At 43.5% G+C, this 19,486-nt stretch overlaps 1 protein-coding gene across 2 annotated transcripts in view; it reads left to right on the top strand.

Moving 5' to 3' along the window:
* The window catches only part of cacna1ia (calcium voltage-gated channel subunit alpha1 Ia), a 90,553-nt gene that overhangs the window by 36,615 nt on the left and 34,452 nt on the right, over positions 1–19,486 (top strand). For both annotated transcript variants that reach the window (XM_029158292.3, XM_029158290.3), the window contains exons 3-8: positions 1,493–1,604; positions 4,476–4,609; positions 8,093–8,190; positions 12,635–12,794; positions 16,200–16,548; positions 17,007–17,099. In XM_029158292.3, the coding sequence (XP_029014125.1) occupies positions 1,493–1,604; positions 4,476–4,609; positions 8,093–8,190; positions 12,635–12,794; positions 16,200–16,548; positions 17,007–17,099 (946 nt within the window). The remainder of the gene's footprint in view (positions 1–1,492; positions 1,605–4,475; positions 4,610–8,092; positions 8,191–12,634; positions 12,795–16,199; positions 16,549–17,006; positions 17,100–19,486) is intronic.

Below are 19,486 nucleotides of genomic sequence, written 5' to 3'. Positions count from 1 at the left end.
TCTCCCTTTTTTCCTGTTTTTTGTTTGTCTCAATCCTTTTGTGTTACTGTTTCATACATCACGTCTGCTCATGGCTTCGCTTTACAAACATAACACCTCAGAACATGTTGTACGTTGTGCAATGGAAGTGTCACATAAACAAACGTCCTCGCACATTCACATATATTTATTCGCATGCAGACCTGATTGATTTTTCACTGCCTCTTGAGGTATAATGTGTCCCTAAGTGTTTGCATTTGTTTATGCTGGAGGGGGGAATATGTCCATTGTGTGCTATGTCACATCTGGGAATGGATGGAAAATCTAGAGGTGACAGCTGGAGAAATTGAAATGATATTGAAAAACAAGAGCTACAGAAAGTAAAAAATGGCCCAAAACGGTTTAGGACCCATTTCTCCAAAAATCGGTGCTGAGTGGCTGAGGAAATGATGAAGAGAAAAGAGGAAAAACTTAATAAAAGCATTTCTTTACGCGTGCTTTTGTGAAATAATTTCTCCTTATTTCATGTTACCCCCAGAGAACGGTGTTAAAGCGATAAGAGAGACAGCAAAGAGGCGCTAGAAGGATGGAGAGACGTACAGATTAAAGGAGCAGCGTGCGCGTGCGCGCGTGCGCGTGAATGTGTGTGTGTGTGTGTGTGTGTGTGTGTGTCTGTCTACACATGGAAGAAAATAGAGATGTTTCTGCTCAAGTCGAGTGTGTGGATGCGGGTTTTTGTGTGAGCGTGTGCTGAGACGTGAGGTGTTTTTTTTGGTGTCCAGTACAACAGTGTGTGATTGCTGGGTTTGTTGGGTTTATTTACATTTGTAACAAATGCATGTACGCTTCCATCCACAATCACTACCAGGAAGGACGCTCTGTGAGAGAAGCAAAACATTTGGTGGCATTTTCTATATAATCCTACATTATTTAAGTATACATCTTACATTAATGACATCATTAAATATTGTTGTATTCCTTATTTTTAGAACATTTCCTAACACCACCCGCCCCCGTAACGAAAGCGAAAAAACAAACAAACGCACCTGATTATAAACGCAGACTTGAACTGTTTCAAGTAAGCGTTTACAATAGAGAAAAACGTATCAGGTTAAAGACGTCAAATGACCCAAAATACGTAAATACCGCGGACATAATAATTCGTCACTTAGTTTCTCGTTGTAAATATCACTGTTGTAGAGTGAGAGTGTCGTACTCTAGCCGCGTTGTTGGCGATAGCTTCATGCTAACGCTGAGCTAGCTTGCCGCAAAACGTTAGCATGAAAGTCATAGATGAAACAAAACCAAATACGGATGGTTGTTATATTAGTAATGTTAGAAATGAGCAACGATTGTGAAATACAGTAAGTATTAGCAAACATTCTGCTTTAATGAAGTTTAAACACAGTTGGAGACGTTTATTAACATGTGACTTTTGCAGTGTGTGTGTGAGTGTGTGGCAGGTTGACTTCCCCACAGCTGCTACGCTCCTTAACCTCAGTTCCGCCCATACGTGGTTCGAGAGGATTAGCATCATGGTGATCCTGCTCAACTGCGTGACGCTGGGCATGTACCAGCCCTGCGAGAACATCGACTGCACCTCCGACCGCTGCCAGATACTGCAGGTAAACCGGAGCCACGTGTCAACGCGCTGATGAAGCCGTGCAACAAAACGCTCAATTAGTCGAAATGAGCTGCGAGCTCGACGCTGCAGCTGAAACACGTCCCGCCTGGAAAGCTTAAAGCTTCTCTGTCTCTGAACGGGGAATTGGGCCTTGGTTTGTTTTAATACAGTCTTGTGCTGCTGCGTGTGGGTCTGTCACTTCCTGACAAGCACGCTCTGCAGATGCCACAACCAACAACGTGATCCCCAAAGGCTGATTCTAGTTGTGTTTGTTTGAACGCTCTTAATTCCTGCCCTGACTTTCCTCAGGCTTTTTAATCTGCTGAGCTCTGCTTCTGCAGATCACTTCCATGTGTCAGATTATTGTATTGCATATTTTTTGTGTGTGTGCCGTATTTCAAATATTTTCCCTTTGTGTGGTTCTGTAAGCAGGGTTGTGTTGCTGACTGTGCGATTTGCCAACTGGCACATTGTGCGTACCTATGTGATTATTACTGTTTTTTCTCAGTCAGGTTGGCAGGCTCAGCCATTAGTGTTCAGTGACACTAGAAATCCTTCCGCAACACTGGAAATCTGCTAGTTAGTCTCGTTTGCTGAGCCCATGTTGACTAATTGTTCTAATGCAGCTCTGTTGCCTACAGCAACGATAGCCTATTATTTGAAATGAAGCCTCGCAGACCAATGAGTAATGGGATTTCAGGTAACCACGTGCTGCTATTGTAGCAGATATAACAAACGTCTTGCTTTCAGCTCTTTTTTTTGTCACAAACAATAATAATAATGCATTAATACTGTGATAATACCATCTGCATCACCATGGGATGCAGATTAAAAAGAGCTAGAAGAATGACTTCGATCAAAATCTGCAGTTGAGTGTGACAGCTGTACTAGAGCCAACTGGATTTGCATCCTGTCTGTTTTTTATCGCCATGTCTCACTAATGGAAAGTTGTTATTCTGCCTCAGATTGACTTGGAAAGGATTCTTCATCATACCTTAAACTCAGCATCTGTTGAACCTTTATTATAGGTTCAGATCTCGCTTCACACAATGACTTTCTGTATTCTTTTTCTCGTCCCAAACTGTCTGTCTCAAATTTCCCTTTGCTCTTTTACACGTTGCGATTAATCTCATCACCCACTCGTTCCACAAGCACAATAAGGCAACACGCGGGTTATTTCATTTTAAGTGGTAACATTACAGTCCACATGACCTACTTACCACGTCCTGCCTTCCTGCTAAATAGGCTGCACAATGACAGAATATGAAGTAGTTTCCACAGCAGCTCCTATTTCAAATCATGAAAGGGGCCATCACAAGACTGCCTCGATCTCTTTACAAATCATGTTGACGATGAAACCTGATAGGCAGACTGAAGAGGAAGCAGGCGGTAGTGGCAAATAACTATGATGAATCCATTGCTCTTTCACTCGGCGCCGAACGCAACGGGGCTCCGACTGCTGGAGTCAACGTCGGATTACATATGAAGCGTGCGGGCTGCATTATTTATCAAAACACCATTTAAACAGTACGTGAGCCTGATCTTCACGTCTCAGCCTCAACATGCTGCCAGCTCTAAGCCATATTTGAGGTGATGCTCATGTTCTCTTTCTGTGTGAATGAATGAGCGAGGATGGGACACGTATATTGGCTTTAAATGCGTTTTAACTGCCAGCGTATTCACAAAAGACCTTCCTCATGTAACAAAAAGCACAGATTTATCACTTCTACGTCTCTTTTAGATGCTCTAAAGTCCCATAAGCATCAAATATGATAATGCATCCCATCCCGCGACGGCTTCTGACCGTTCTGCACTTTCGCTGCAGTGTGAATGTATCCAGTGTTTTAAAATTCTCGTACAGTGCTTCTCTTCGTCAGTTTAAGGGCATTACTCCTAGGGGTCCAAATGTACCACAGATTTGTGTTCTCTATCCGGCTGTGGGGTATTGTTCAGTCTCTGGCCTGTCATTTTAAATCTGCCCGAAAGTCATAAAAGGTGTAAAGATGGTTTGTGCCTTATGTGATGTTGAGTGTGCTAACTTCCTAGAATTCCTAATGTACTATAGTGGTATTCAGGATAAATGTTCCAGTGCTAAAATATATTCCAAGAATTACTGTATATGACCATATGTGATTATTTATGAATTGAGTTGCTTCAATGTTCAGCATTTCTGTTTGTCTTATAATTTGATGTTGCCTGGAGAGTACAACCTAAAGAGTAGAGTCAGTTTTTGAAAAGCAATTGAGAGAGGGCATTTTAGGTTGAACATTTTCTTTTTGTAAAGCAAATAAAGGATCTTAAGCTTCATAACGCTGAGATTAAACAGCAGCTGCGGCATTCATTCTCTTTTTGGAGGTGTGATATTACCAAGGATGGGAACGGAGAACGGTTTCCCCCCAAAAACAATATTATGACCAATCTTTTAGCAGCCATTCAGCTTCGTGACCTCATTTGAATTCCCACGCCTTGTAAACCTCTGTGTCAAGAAGCAATAACTTAAGTTGTACCTTGTAGTAATATGTAACAAGGCAGCAAACGCAGTCAGACACCCTGGGGCAAACACCAGGAACGAGTTTTCTTGTGAAAAGCAATTGGAGGTTGAGGTGGTGATCTAAACATAATAATGCAAAAAAAGAAATGGCAGCAATGTGGGCACACCTGTCTCTCCCCATTTATATCTGTGCCTCCTCTCTGTTTATATTTGTTTACTGAGATTTGACCTGGATCTCCTTCACTTTCCTTTTTCGTGTTCACCTCTTACTTTTGACTGATTCTTGCGGTGCAGTGTGGGTTGATACAGTGCCACTAGAGGACACACAGAGATGATCTACCATATGTTTACTCAACTTAATTTCCTTGTGACCTCTCTTAGGCTTTCGATGCATTCATCTACATCTTCTTTGCGTTGGAAATGGTGGTAAAGATGGTGGCACTTGGGATCTTTGGCCACCGCTGTTACCTGGGAGACACCTGGAACAGGCTGGATTTCTTCATTGTCATGGCTGGGTGAGGAACTAGTTCACTACTATTTGAAGTCTTATTGTAATAATGTCTAAATTAGGGGTTTACGCAAATGTGGAAGTTGATGACTAGACTTTTCTCCTTGCTCTGATTGTTGCAGTTTGACACAGTTAGTCTCAAGCACGTTTGACTACTGCCTGCACTAACTGTTCGTTCTTTGGTTTTGCAAAGCCTAAGAAGATTAATAAAGCTGCCAAGTGCTGTTAAATGCAGCATGAAATTCGGTCCGTCCAAGGAATGTTCATGTGACTTCATGTGTACACGTCCTAGTTAGTTTGTAATATGTCTGTGTGAACATTAAGTAGACTAAAAGGCCTTAAAGAGAGGGAATTAAACTTGACACGTGTGCATTGTCACAGTCACATTATTGTGCTGTAAGTGTAGAAACATTTTGAGGAATGGAAATCACACAAGCAGAATTTGAACTGCTGCTGTACACTGCACGTCACACCATCCTAAGCCGAGGTAACATAAAGCCTGCAAATTCACTTAGATCCACTTATGACAAGTGTGTTTTGAATGTAATTGAGCAGAGAGCTGCTATTATTATGCAGGAGGCATGCTGTGGTATAACAAAGTATAGGCTAGTCCATCAAAATGTTTTGTATTGTGGAAATGTTAATAAATGTAGATGCAGAAGGTGCAAATGATATGAAACATGCAAATGTTACTGGAGAGAGTAAAGTTGTTTTCTATGCAAATGCAGGAAGATCAAAGGCAAAAAACTAGGAACTGACAGTTTCTCAGAGACTGAAGATAATTATACATTGTGTTGCGTAAGTTTAACTTGCTGCTGCAAAGTGTCCATTACACATGCTGTTGCTATGTAAAACACAGTCACACGCTAGATGAATGCACAAAACAAAAGCAAACACACCTGCTCCAACACCTGCTGTGAACGAAGGGGGAATGAGAGGTTCAGACATGGGTGATAAAGCGTGTGTGTGCGTGTGTGTGTGTGAGTGAGAGAGAGAGAGATGGATAGGGAGACTGGCTGCTATAATAGCAAACAAAGAAAGGTAGAGCAACAGATTTACCGTGGAGGTGGAGGGACATTTATCTTCATTTGAGCTGATTCAGTTTATCCCCAGTGGATGCTCATAGTTGGTGAGTGTGTGTCTGTGCTGTTTGTGGCACAGAATTACACACACAGATTACAGTGTGCCATCCTATTCCTTTAGACTTTGTCTAATCTGTGCGCTGTATGTGTGTGTTTATGCTCATATGCGAGCGCTTCAATTTTCGCTCTCCTCTAAGCAGCATCCATTAGATTAGCGCCAGGCTAATTGCTGAGGGCAGTGCCAGCCTTGCTGGGCTAAATCACAGCCTACAGTCTGCTATGAGCTCCATGGCTTTTACCCAAGGGCAGCACCTTGCTCTCTCACCCGCCTCCTCTGTCTCTAGTTCCTTTCTCTATTTTGGCCTCATCCACTGAGACTTACCTCTGCTATCTTGACTCAACCTGATGTTCTTTCCAACCTGTCAAAGGCTGGAATTAAGCTTTTACCAAAACTTTAGTGATAATATTGAGTGTTCATAGTTAACAGGTACGTCACTAATAACTTGCTTTTCTCTCCTCATTACAGCAGATTTCCCCTGGAGCTCTCTATTCTGCATTGATATATAACATTGATAACTAATCACACACACCGCAGCCATATGAGAGCATGAATGAGACTGAGGTGTCAAAAAAATGAAACGAGAACAACAGAGAGCAGGAACAATCAAAAAACGGATGCTCGCGGCAGTCCACTAATTACCCTCCCAAACACGCCGTCCTGACTGATGTGTTAGGAAGAAAGAGTTTTAAAGAGTATACGCATGGTGCACACACACACACACACACACACACACACACACACACACACACACACACACACACACACACACACACACACTGAGGCATGTCTTTCTCCCCTCGTTTCCTGCTCTGTGCATCTTTTACTTCCTCTTCGTTCACTTACGGAACATGTTCTTATCTGTGGATCTGTATCATACACTAGGTTTTTCACATGCATAATCGAATCAAACATTTGTGCCTTTGAGCTCACTGAGAGTGGGACCTGTTTTTTTAATTGTTTAACAAGTCCCTTTTGACATTTTAGCCATCTGTCCAGTGTCTGAGCAGTCTACATGAAATCATTACAGATACTATTAAGCCTGATACAGTTTATAATAGGACCATGTCCATCTAGAGAAGCTTGGCCCCAAACTGTTATGCTCTTCTCTATTCGGTGACATTTCCATCAGGCTGCTGTGTGGCATTTCTGCACTTTCGACTTGCCTGGGAAGAGGAAATTGGTCTGTAGCTTGGAGCTCTGCTATCTCACACGCATTCAAGTGTAGGGATCACAAGCTTCACAGCGAGAACAAAGGAATGTGAAAGGTGGGCTTCAGTGCCCCACTGAAATTTGTTTGCCATGGGTTTTTAAATGTGTCACCGCGGCGTGAATTAGCGCAGCAAATCAAACCCTTAGTAGAAATAATCCCACTCTAGTGTGAGTGGGTGCTACACTATGGTGAGGACTGTGGGGGGAGCTTCCCTGTGGAATCATCAGGATTGTATTATTGTAAACGACATGGTCCATGAGTCTGTCTGTGTGAGAGACAGTGAGTTTGACACACCCTGTAGATGGGCTTTGAATGCTATTAGCTTGTAGTTGTGCTGTTGTGTCATGCTGTCCCAACACTGTTGATGCTCGGGGCACGTCACTTTTAGGCAAACACTCAGACACATTTAAGAGCTATTACACCAGTTGGACACGTGAACACAGCATCATGTATGGCTTTGTTTTTGACACACATGCATAAAAGTCCTTCACTCGGTGGAACCGCCTCTGTTGGTGATTAGTGTAAGTGGCACATCCAAACATATGGATGCAGCTTTCACACACAGAAACACAGCATAAAGTCTGCGTTTTCCTGTGAAAGTGGTTTGGGTCTGCGGGCACAAACAGCTTAGCCATGCTCTGGAAATGACTTACTAACACATGCCAGGCTCTGACTGAGCCACAGCATCCTGCAGGCAGGCACTGAGAATAGAACGAATCCCCTCTTCTTCTCCCACTCTCTCTAATGCTTTGTCACTTCATCCCTCCTCCACTGTGTGTGTGCTTTGCAGGGGCTTGCATTTTCTATATCACTGAAAATCACACAGCTGTGAAAGGGGAAAGGTGAGAGTAGTTCGATGCCAAAACACTTTATGATGGTACAGCTACAATATGATCTAGATGGGTCGAGTTAGTGCCAGAAAAAATGGTTTGTGTGCTGTGTAAAGAGTCTTTCATTTTTTGGCCAGTCTGTCACACACACTGTTCAAGTGTCAACTGTCTTTGGAGGTTGTATCTATATTTTGTAAGCTTGGGCAGATGGAACCATTTTTGTGTCATATTAAGCCAGTTGATCATAAAAATGTCTTTCGCTGTGGTTTCTCTCTCTCTTTAATTCTGCATCGGTTTGTTTACCCAGAATGGTGGAGTACTCGCTGGACCTGCAGAACATCAACCTGTCGGCCATTCGAACGGTGCGAGTCCTTCGGCCGCTTAAAGCCATCAACAGAGTCCCAAGTGAGAAAAGTTTAAGTTTTTGTGTGTAGTTAGAATGTGAATCTGTCATTCCAAATTCTGTGCAAATGCATGTGCATGAAAATTCATGTATATGTTCCCATTCTCCAGCATTCCTGTGCATCCCAATGCCACCTTTTCCCCATGGGAATTATTAAACATTCATCTTATGCTAAATCACAAAGGCTGTTCAGGCCATGAGTCACAGCTTTATCAGATTTACAAACTATCCATTAATTCTGCCTCACTGATCAGTTCGTGACCATAACCCCTTTCTTTTCATCTAAACCTCAGTTCTTGGCTACATTTTTTTACTCCTATTGATTTTTTCCCTTCTTCTATACAAGGCAGCTCTTAATCATTATGAGCACCAATTAGCTGCCCTTAGGTTTAGATTGGTCTCATCTCTTACTTATAGAACCTAAATAGTTAGTCATTGCACATTATCAGCTATTTCTGCTAGATGAAAATATCTAAATGTTTGACATGTTCTCAGAGAAGCTGAACAGATCACTTCTTTGTTGATTCTTTTCTCAAATACCCAGAATTTTTCTGCAGAGCAATTTAAGATTTCTACCTTTTTAATGGATTACTGGCAACCTTTTTAACTGTAAAATATTCTGGACTTCATTAAGTTGTCAGGCTTTAATTGACTCATTAAGACGCATTAGTTAGGTCAAAAAATGTTTTTTGGAATTGTCAGCCGAAGGCATTTCCAAAATGTAGGAAAGTGATGAAATTAATTACTACAAAAGAGAGAGCGTGTAATAAGGCATGAAAGAGTGTTTAGCTTGTCACTTTCATTGCCTGAAATGTTAATAGTAAGTGTACCATCTGAGACACCAAATTAAGCTCTTTGGACAAAACACTCCAAAGTGGTTGGAGAAAAGGAAGTGGCGCTTGAAGTAGTAAGCGAGGCAGTGGACATATAACATCCTTTGGTTGTAACTGATAGCACAGGAAAATATACACAGTTAAAAGGAAGAGGGGACTCCACTAAATGTCAGCAAATCCTAGATCCAAATGTCACAGTTTAAATCTGATATTGGAAAACAACAACACAAGAAATCTAAACTAATCTAGAAGTTTAGATTTTTTTTTCTATCCTCTTATTGTCTTTAGCTTCTGGACATCTCCTTCTACCAACCCCTTCTGTTTTCTAGATAGAGAACCAGATTTTGCTGCTCACAAACGTACAATTGTAGCTTTAGCGTCAAATCATAGCTGAGTTCTTCACATTTGTGAGTGTCTGAGAAAGTATTTTGTCTTGAGTGCCTCGAGTGGCGTAATTAGAAGATATTGTCTGCAGAGAGTGTTTAAATTGTTTGAGGACAAGCGTTGAGATTAGACAAGCCAATTTGTCATGAATCATAACATGGATTTTCGGATACTTGTGCGGAGCTGATGCAGGCCATGCCTGCAGAGCCTGCCTTACATTACACACTATACAGTACTGTAGCTGTGTGTATGTGTTGCCGTTAACAGTAAGCTCCACTAATTCTTGTGTGGTAGCCTGATTCTGTCCTCCATCTGTGACACTATTATAGGTTAGGAAGCATGGGGATAAAGCTATTTGTTCCTTGGTTTTTTTGGATCGCTGCTTTGCCCACAAATACACGGAGAGCACGCGCACATCCTGACCCCTCGCACACCCCAATTTGTAACCCTCCAACAAAATGGCAGATAGTAGCAGAGGGGTCCTGTGTGATGTGTGTCTGTAATGAAATTTGTGTGCGCTAACGGGGGTGTTGGGCAGGGGAGGAGTGGTAAAGACAGCAAACATTAAAAGGAGAAGAGAGGGCCGCCCTGGTTTTAGAGGAGTTTTTAGTGTAGCTGTAAATGTGTCTTCATCGCAATGAACACGAATGAATACAGTGACGCTTTTTGGCAAAGTGGCAGAGTACAGACACTAGGAGGGAGCAGAGATGAAAGCAGGTAACTCAGACTGACTTACGTTATAACACACTTTTTTCTTTGTGGTTACATTTTATTTGCTTCACTTGCCTTTTAATATTTATGGCCTCCACCTTTTTTTGTTCACTTTTTCTTATTTTGGCACCCCCCTTTTTGGCGCACCCCCAGGCCCAGTCTCATTCTCATTCTCCCAGTTTCTCCCGATCTGTCTCTCCCTCTCCTCACCCAATTAGGCCTAATGGAAGAGTGGCCTAATGACGAGGACCCTGGGGAACAAACACATTTAGACTCGCCTCCAGCCACCAACACTAGACACATACACACCAGCAACACCACTGCTCTCCATTTAATACAAGTTGACGAGACAAATTAGTAAGAGGCGTGAGCGCAGGAACACAAACCCAAAGAAAATGTCTTCCTCAAACTTGAGATGTTTGCTCAAATTTCAGTATAACTGTTTGCGCACAATCCAGATTTATCATATTTAATTCATAGTAGTTGTGTTTTCATCAAATTTTACAAATCTTTTACATAATTCAAGATTCAAAAAACGTAACCAAAAAAATTAATCCCAGAGGGGAATTATTTTGCACACATTGATCGCTGTCACAGTTGGAGGTACACAAAAAGGTTTGGAGATTAAAAATAAAAATGCTAACACATCTGCACACACTCACATCTAATTACTAGCTAAAGTTTTATTATACAAGTTATTGCATGGATGAAGATCAACCCTTACAGAAAGAGGTGGAGTACAGGCTGATGGCACCGGTAGGAAGGATCTCTGGTGTCGTTCTGTGGAGCACCTAATACTGATCAGTGTCATGGACTCAGTCACTGCACCATTGTTTATGTTCATTTCCGGGTTTATGTTATTGTCACTTCCTGCCTCAGCCATTATTAGTTACTGCCAGCTTTACTTCCTGCTCCAGACCACACACCTGTTCCTCATCTAGCCATCAATTGCCACTACTTAAGCACCACCTCTCACCCCAACCGGTTGCCAGATTGTCTATGTGCATTAGCCAGCAATCCAGCATGTATACTCATGATCTTGAACCCATGTATGACCTTGCTTCTCCTGACCCTGATTCTGGTCTCATCTATGATCCTGCCTTGCCGTGAGTTGACCCTAGCCTGCCTTGTGACCACCGCTTGTCTAAACCCTGTCTGTACTGTACCTGCCTGCTCTGTGTATTGACCTTCGTTTGCCTGACCACGAATTAAGTAAACTGCGTTACCACTCAAGTCTTGTCTTCGCTGTGCATGTGGGTCCGCTACCTCGGAAGCTGTGACAGTCAGCCTCTGGCTGAAGGTGCTCCTCTGTCCAGCCAGCACACTGTGTAGGGGGTGGGGGGTGTTGTCTAGGATGGAGAGGAGTTTGACCAGCATCCTCCTCTCAGCTACAGCATGTAGGGGCTCCAGCTCCACCCCCAGAACAGAACCAGCCCTCCTGATCACTTTGTCCAGTCTGTTACTGTCTAAGAGGAGAAAGCAGACCATGAAGGACTTCTACTGTACATCATTCATTAGCAATGAATTCTCCTAAAAAAAAGTACAGTAGGCTTATCACCAAGCATCATCATCATCATCATCGTTGTCGTCATGACTCTCTTGCTGTCTGCATCCTCTACTGTCATTCTCGCAGCATCTTGCCTGTCACTCAGCATCTTAGCCGCTTAAATGCAATGTTGTGTTTATAACACATTAGCCTCCCGTTTAGTTGTTAGTCACGAATCGCGGCGTGATACTACACAAACACAAACGCACACACCACGCACACATCAGAGAAGTGGAGGTGTACACAAGTACATTCACACTCATAGTAACATCGTCAACACGTACAGTACAGTACACATCTCAGGTGTCAGTGTAGGGTTGCTGTGATCTCATCGGTGGGTCTCACCTCTCGCTCTCATTAGTCCAATCAGCTGTCATTATGCTCTGCTAATCACCGTCTCAATGTGTCATCACCGCAGGGCGGGCCCATCCACGGGGAATGAGGTCATCATCATTCGACAGGGGACATGCTTGTATTCCCGCAATTAGCTTTCATGTAATCATGAATGGGATCTCATGTAGCCTGATTACGCGTTTCTGTTCATGGGGGGGCTGTGAATAGTGGATCTGTCTGTGTTGTTGTCTTCATGGATTCTGCCTTTTAAGCTTTTGAACGACACACTTCACCTAATTTGGTCTCCAATTATTACCTCACATGCGCTTCCCACCTACAGTACTGCCTCCTCAGGAGCAGCTGTTAACTTCCTCCTGTGATCCAGCAGTTTGTCTATAATAACCTTGGTTGATTTTAGGGAACAATATGCAATAGGTTTTGTCTAAATGACTTAATAATATTATTGAAAATGCAGAACTCCAGCCACCAATCTACTGTTTTATTTTACTAGAGTTATGTTTACATAAATGTTTCAGTTAAAATAAACAGTTGCACAGTTTATGAATCTAAAGTCTAGGAATAATGCTACATAGCATACACTGTATTTAAGTACTGGTGTGTTGACCTGCTAAACTACAGGTATGCGTATCCTGGTGAACCTACTCCTGGACACTCTACCCATGCTGGGCAATGTGCTTCTCCTCTGCTTCTTCGTCTTCTTCATCTTTGGCATCATCGGCGTGCAGCTGTGGGCCGGGCTGCTGAGGAACCGCTGCTACCTGGAGGAGAACTTCACCCTGTGAGTCAAACGTTGCGTGACTGTGTTTATTTGAAAATGATGACGTCGTCTTTATGTCAGCTGGAACTGTTCTGTCACTGTTCACATGATCGACACCCTCAGTCACGTTTGTCACGATTCCTTTTATGTTGTTAATTGTTTCAGCATTTGTGAGTAATTGTTTCCTTTCAGACAGCATCTGTAGAGGTTGACCTCATCCGTGTCCTTCACACTGTCTGATCAGTCACTGACAGAGCTGCGTACACAGATAACCCTTGTGCCAAGTCGGAGGCACTTCTCCTCCCGTTTCCATACAGCGTTGCATAAATAGTGCCTGGCGTCCTTTTTTGAGGACGTCCAGTGTGTCCTCTGTGGCTCTAGCTTTATCTCTTCATTTCTGCTGGAGCTGTGTCTTTATGGCACCTTACAGTTCTTCTGGGGTTGTTCTAACTTAGTTTTACATACACTATGGTCCTGTAAATGTATCTCCGTCCAGCCTGTCTCAAACTACTACAACAGAAGCGTAATATTTTTTCATGGTTTGCAATTAGGAGCATGACGAGAATCCAGCTGCATTTATCCATATTCATGATCCTGCTTCACCAACTGTGTCTGTGTGACATTCAGCACATTTGATTTCGCTGCCTTTCATTTATTATGCTGGCATCAGCTCACTACACAGACACCTGGCCCTGATGTGTGTTTTTAATATGTAATAGGGTCTATACTACTCTATCTCTGTGCACCGTGTTGGGTTATGTTGACACAACACGTACTAATAGCCAGATAAAAGGGAACACAATTGTCCTCCCTTTAAAGATGAGAGAGGATATGTGCAGTAGCAGCCTCTACAGTAATCACTCCATGGGGCTACTTGAAGCTGGGATTTGTCACGTTTATTCTCATCTGGCTAAAGGTTGATTAGCAGGACTCCACTTACAGAGCAAAGATATCCAAGAAATCACAAGTAGAATATATTAGTCCAGCTTCGGAAAACAAAAATCTTGCCCCACACTTCCAGTCTGTACACACTCGACGCCCACACATTTGCTGAATATTTCACAGCAGATATTTAGCAATAATCTTAACTGGGTGTTGCTTATTATTAATGAGCATTTGTCATATTATTTTAAAGCCTTTTTAAGCATCATGCCTAGCATTATGGAGGTTAGTCAGGGTGCTTGAGAGCTTAATTAGAAAGGTCCTGGTGAGTTGGTTCTTGAGGACTATTATGCTAAGTAAAGGGCTAACGTTAGCTCTGTGAGAGGTTATAATGGAGTGGGCTAAGTGTGTCAGTCAAGTGCAGTGTCCTGTTCCACCCTCACGTCTTTGATCTCCACCTTTCTCTTTTCCTGCCCTGTTCCTCAGTCACGCCTTGTCTCTTCCATTACTTCACCGCTTATGCTTAAACAGGTCAGGTAGAAATAAATGTTACGTTTAGAGCCACAGCTGCCTCATTATAAAACATATTTAGCCTCACTAAAGGAGAGGCTAACCTGTTCTGTGCATTTAAGAACATGCGTGTTCTCAGATTCATGATACAGTGTGTATTTTTTGCCTTGCTTCAAGCCAAACTCTCCTTTCAAACTGTCCAAGCAGAGTCTCACTTAATAGCTTGCCTGGAAAATGTTTCTTTGCTCCGTAGCCTTGCTCCTTCCCCCTGTCTTGCTCTTCGTTGGCAGGTGTGCTCTCAGCATGATGCCAGGTTTTACTGTGCCATGCTGTTCAATGCCAAGTCGCTAGCAGGGGGGCAGCAGTCTTCATTCATGCTCTGCTACTCTGACAGGGGCGATTTTCACTCTGTCTTTTTTCTGTCTTTTTCTCCATCGCGTTCTCAACGTTACCATCAGCATGGATTTTCACTGAGCTGACCTGTGCAAACTTCCACCACAAATTCAGTTTATAGGTTTTTAGGGTATTTGTAGAGGTACAGTAGGTGAAATAAGAAGCTCAGTATGGCCATTAGATTGTTGAAACTAGAATTAGTGTTCATGCATGTGTGTTGTGTGCTTGGGTTGGAGACTGAGTGCGATCAAGAGCATTAAAGAGGCGAGGAAATGAAGAGACGCATGAAAATAGAAGGGGAAGCTGGTGTTTATCAGGGTGAGCAGCCGGGTGAAACAACTGTGGATGTGCAAATATGTCAATTACACATGATTTGCCCTCAGCCAGCCGTTTCCTAGTAAGCGTCTGTCCAGGCAGACTAAAAACGGGAGCGAGGGGAGGGCTGCATTCAGTCAAAGTGCCATAAACTGTCTGACGTAGAGCGATGTAGTCACAGTAAAGCTAAGACAGGCCGATGTGACAGACAGAGGCAGTGCCATGAGTAAATACAGTAGGTTGGTGACCCTGAGTGTGTTTGGTTAGTAATGGGCCTGTTGATGGAGAGGGGATATTTCTGTCTTCCCCAAGCAAACACACCTTGCCTATATTTACCCCACAGGCATGTCACACACACACACACACACACACACACACACACACACACACACACACACACACACACACACACACACACACACACACACACACACACACACAACTGCATTGCTGACTGGCCCAAATGTGTTATTTTATTTTAGGTTCTCAGTTTTCCTGTGCCTCTTAGTTGCATTTTTAATTTGCACTTCTAATATATTGTTTTAAATTAACATATTGTGATTTTTACCCACAGCTTTTGTTTACTTATAATAGCGCCATATCAACAAATGAATGTAGTAATGGTAGCCAAATTATCTTTTTAAATATGTCCACAGAGAAATATGCTGTAGGAGTGAGCCCCAGGTGGGCTGCAGACACAAACTACTAATGCTAAGCAGGAGGAGGCGGAGAGGCTCAGATGCGGGTAATCAGTTAAATTCAACAGGAATCAGGCAAAGAAACAGAAGAACAGAGTCAGATAAATTGTTGTTGAATTCACTCTCTCCCTTGGAAAATAGGTGACAACATTAATTCTAATTCTCTGGTCTCACCCAGTCACAACAAAGCTCATTGTGAGACCTTTGGTGTCTGTTTAGATGAGCATTGACGCCCACTCTTTTCTTCGAACTAATGAATAAAAGACTATTTAATGTGAACTCTTAGGTGGCGCTTGACTCATCCTAAGGCAGACTATTCTGTCATGTCCTGACAAGCCTCAGCCCCTATTTTCTGCACCTGTCAGCATGGCTTCGGTCTGCATTAGCATTAGGTGCTAGCACAGCTGCTCAGGTCACTCTAATCCCTCTTAAACTCATACATTACATATCACTTACCACTCCATACGGGTTTTAGCTCAGTAAGGTGTGCATGCATGACTCTGCACAAGATACTGTACTGCAGGACCACTTGCATGTGCTAAAACCCTAAAATAACACCTCAAACACCTTTTATATGCAGATTTTGTTCTACTGTATAACCAAGTACCCTGTTTTACCTCCTCCCCAGCTCTTCAGGCATGACCCTTCCGCCTCCATACTATCGGCACGAGGAGGACGACGAGCGCCCCTTCATCTGCTCGCTTCCGTCTGATAACGGCATCATGTCATGTTCCGATGTGCCAGCAAGGCGCGAAGGAGGCCGCACATGCTGCCTGGACAGGGAGGACGCGCTCCACAGACAGGCCCTGGGCCTGAGCCCCGAGCCACTGGCAAACGGCAGTGGTGCTGGGGAAGCAATTGGATTATGTATTAACTGGAACCAGTATTACACTCGCTGCCACACAGGAAATACTAACCCCCACAAAGGTGCCATCAACTTTGACAACATTGTTTATGCCTGGATTGTAATTTTTCAGGTAAGTTCGATTTGAGACTGGTAAGTTTTGACTGTGTATTACTGGTCAACAAAACATTCTTTGTTTAGATTAAAAGGTTTTAAAGGTTTCAGACCTGGGTTTAGAGCAGCCAACCAGGCGGCTTTCTTTGTAAGACGTTCCTCTTGTGCTTGTTTGTCTCCTTTGAATACTCTGGCGTCCTCCCACAGTCCATAGACATGCAGTTAGGTTAATTGGTGACTTTGAATTGCCCAGACTCTAAGTGTAAATGGTTCGCTGTCTGTCTGTATCTGCTTGTGATGCACTGCTGACCTGTTCAGCTTGCAGTCTTGCTTGGTGATGGCTGGAATTGGCAGTATCTCTGCCACTCGGGAGGCTTTTAGGAGAATAGACGGATGGAAGAAGAGGGCATTTTATTGCAGATGTTGGTGTCATTGTTGACTTGATAATATTCTCTTTGTTGACTCTTTTTTCCCTAGGTCATCACTCTGGAGGGCTGGGTGGAGATCATGTATTACGTAATGGATGCCCACTCCTTTTATAACTTCATTTACTTCATCCTACTCATTATCGTGAGTAACTAACTTGCTAAATACTCTAAATTCAAACCAAACACTACAATATGTAGTGTTTTACTAATGCTGTAAATGTTTAATAATTGTATAACAATTGTAAACTCCTGAGGGAAACAGTGGCCTCATTTGATGAGGATAGTTTCCATGGGGGATATTTCAACATGCTTAAAAAGTCAATAGAACTATAGAACTACAGTATTCTCAGTCAGAAGGAGGAAGGCAGGAGGATGGGTGCTATGTAAATTGATTCTTATAGGTGCATAAAAACAAAAGGGCATAGAACAAGTCTGAGCAAAACTACACAATGTATGCCTGGAGGCAAAACAGTGTGCGGAAGACGTTTAGCTATTTGCATCCAGTGCCATATGGTGGCAACATGTCGGTTGTGTAATCCTGCATTCAGATGCGATTGGCTGCCTGTAAAGCTGCATTCAGTCATTCACTGTGGCAACAAATGTACAATAGACGCCCCAGATGTTGAAAACAAAAAGACCTGCTGTAGACATGCAGCATTTAGTTGGGCTTAAACAATTAGCTCAGGAGCCAGCAAGGGCAGGTAAATGGAGCTGAAACATGAAAATGACAACACAGTCACAGCAGGGAGCAGACCTTAGTCATTTGTGAGTGCACGGTGTTGCCCTACAAAACAGGTCATAGTCACAACACTGGTCTGTCTTGGCTGAGGTGATTTTTGACACGAAGATGTAAATTTCATCGCATCTTTGGCACATCTGATCCGAGGCTGACACTGCCAGTGTGGGCGCCCGCTGGCACGCGAAGATAGCTGACACGGTGTCACATTACAGCATAATCGCCTCCGCCCGGTGCACGCCGCTCCGCCGATCACCATCTCGTGTCGTGCCCTGCTTGGCAGGACACGCGAAATCGAAAGGCGTGCGCGGCGATCTTGAAACTGATCTGAAGTCAGCAGAACTGCTGCGAGTGCCATCGGGCTGTAGGAACAGAAGGGAAGTTTATGTGCCTTGGAGTTCATGTGTAGAGCTGAGTGGCTTGCAAAACTCCCATCGAGTCGACAGCCACATTGCTCCCTTTGTGGATGATGATTGATTGACATGCCCCCTTTTGAGCTGCAAGGCTCAGATGTGTTTGGTAACGTGTAGTCAGAGCTCCTGGGGGGATGCCCTGGAAGTGAGGCTGACACTATGAGAACTTTTGGATGAGACACTTTGATGGGCCCCTGTGGTGCTGTTCACACACACAGGGTCACCTTGACACTCATTTTTTTTCCTTTATAGTTCTTTCTCTTCTTCCGTTTTAATTGACTGCGTTGAGGAGTTGGACCAACTTATGTAATTCCCTGTCTGTGTGTGTTATTAAGCTGCAGTACTGTTGCCTTTAAAGCCTGTTAATTGATCCTATAAGTGTGTGTCCGTCGAGACAAAAATCATTTTGACCTCCATGGTGTCAGACTTCGCGTCTGCTTGAGACCTGATCCATCAAGCGTGCAATCTAAACAGCTCTACTGGTGTCACATAGAAGGGGGAATAATGGATTCAATTATCTACTAAGTGCTACCCAAAGAGTAGTTATTAGATGTGTTTCTGTATTTCAGGAGAACACATTTACTAAAATGTACTGCTTGGCGGCCCATAGGACACGCAACCAGTTGTAAACAAAGCCTGCCCTCTAAATTGGTGTGCGTGTGCGTGATCACACATGCTTTGGTGAAGGCGTGTGTACGTTTTGCCGCATGCATAATGCAGCCGGCGTCCGAACGCTTTATACCGGGCGCCCCGCTCAGTTCACGCGTGAAGCCGTCTACCGAGCAGAATCGCAGAATAGACACACAGACGCGAGCCTGGAGGGAAATCAAAGAGCACACACCTGCAGACCTGCCTTGACCCCAGACCACAGATGGGCATCTCTCCTCCTGCACGCCTCTCATCTGCGTTTTCGCTCTCTCTGCCTCTTGCTGTGAGTCTGGAGTCTGATTTCTCATTCCGCCCTGCTCCTCTGCGCTCCCTTTCACCATGCGCTGCATCTTTGATCACGGCGGATGAAAGCCTAAAGGTGAAAGGTTGTTAACTTTTTGGCTACGTCTGTGCCCGTTTTGTTGAGCGATGCTATGCCAAATATTTTTATGGGCGTTAATGTGTTCTCAGAGTCTGTCCAAAGTTGGAGCCATGGTCAGTTTTTCAATGAACAAACCGAGACTCTGCTGCAGCAGCTGAATCCATTGTGCAATCTGGTTTCTGGGCTGTTAAGCATTAGCCAGTATCGATATAATCATTATTCTGTCACCAGCTCTGAGTACCCCAATAAAAGCCATTTTAACAGTCCAGTAGCAGCTCCCATTACAGCCACGGGATTCAGAACACTTTCACCCTTGATAGGAAAATAAAAATGAATTGAAGAATATAAAA

Source organism: Betta splendens, chromosome 8 (genome assembly GCF_900634795.4).
Source record: "Betta splendens chromosome 8, fBetSpl5.4, whole genome shotgun sequence".
NCBI lineage: Eukaryota > Metazoa > Chordata > Actinopteri > Anabantiformes > Osphronemidae > Betta > Betta splendens.
Note: the sequence above shows the minus strand (reverse complement) of the source record. Positions and strands in the feature narration are given on the sequence as shown.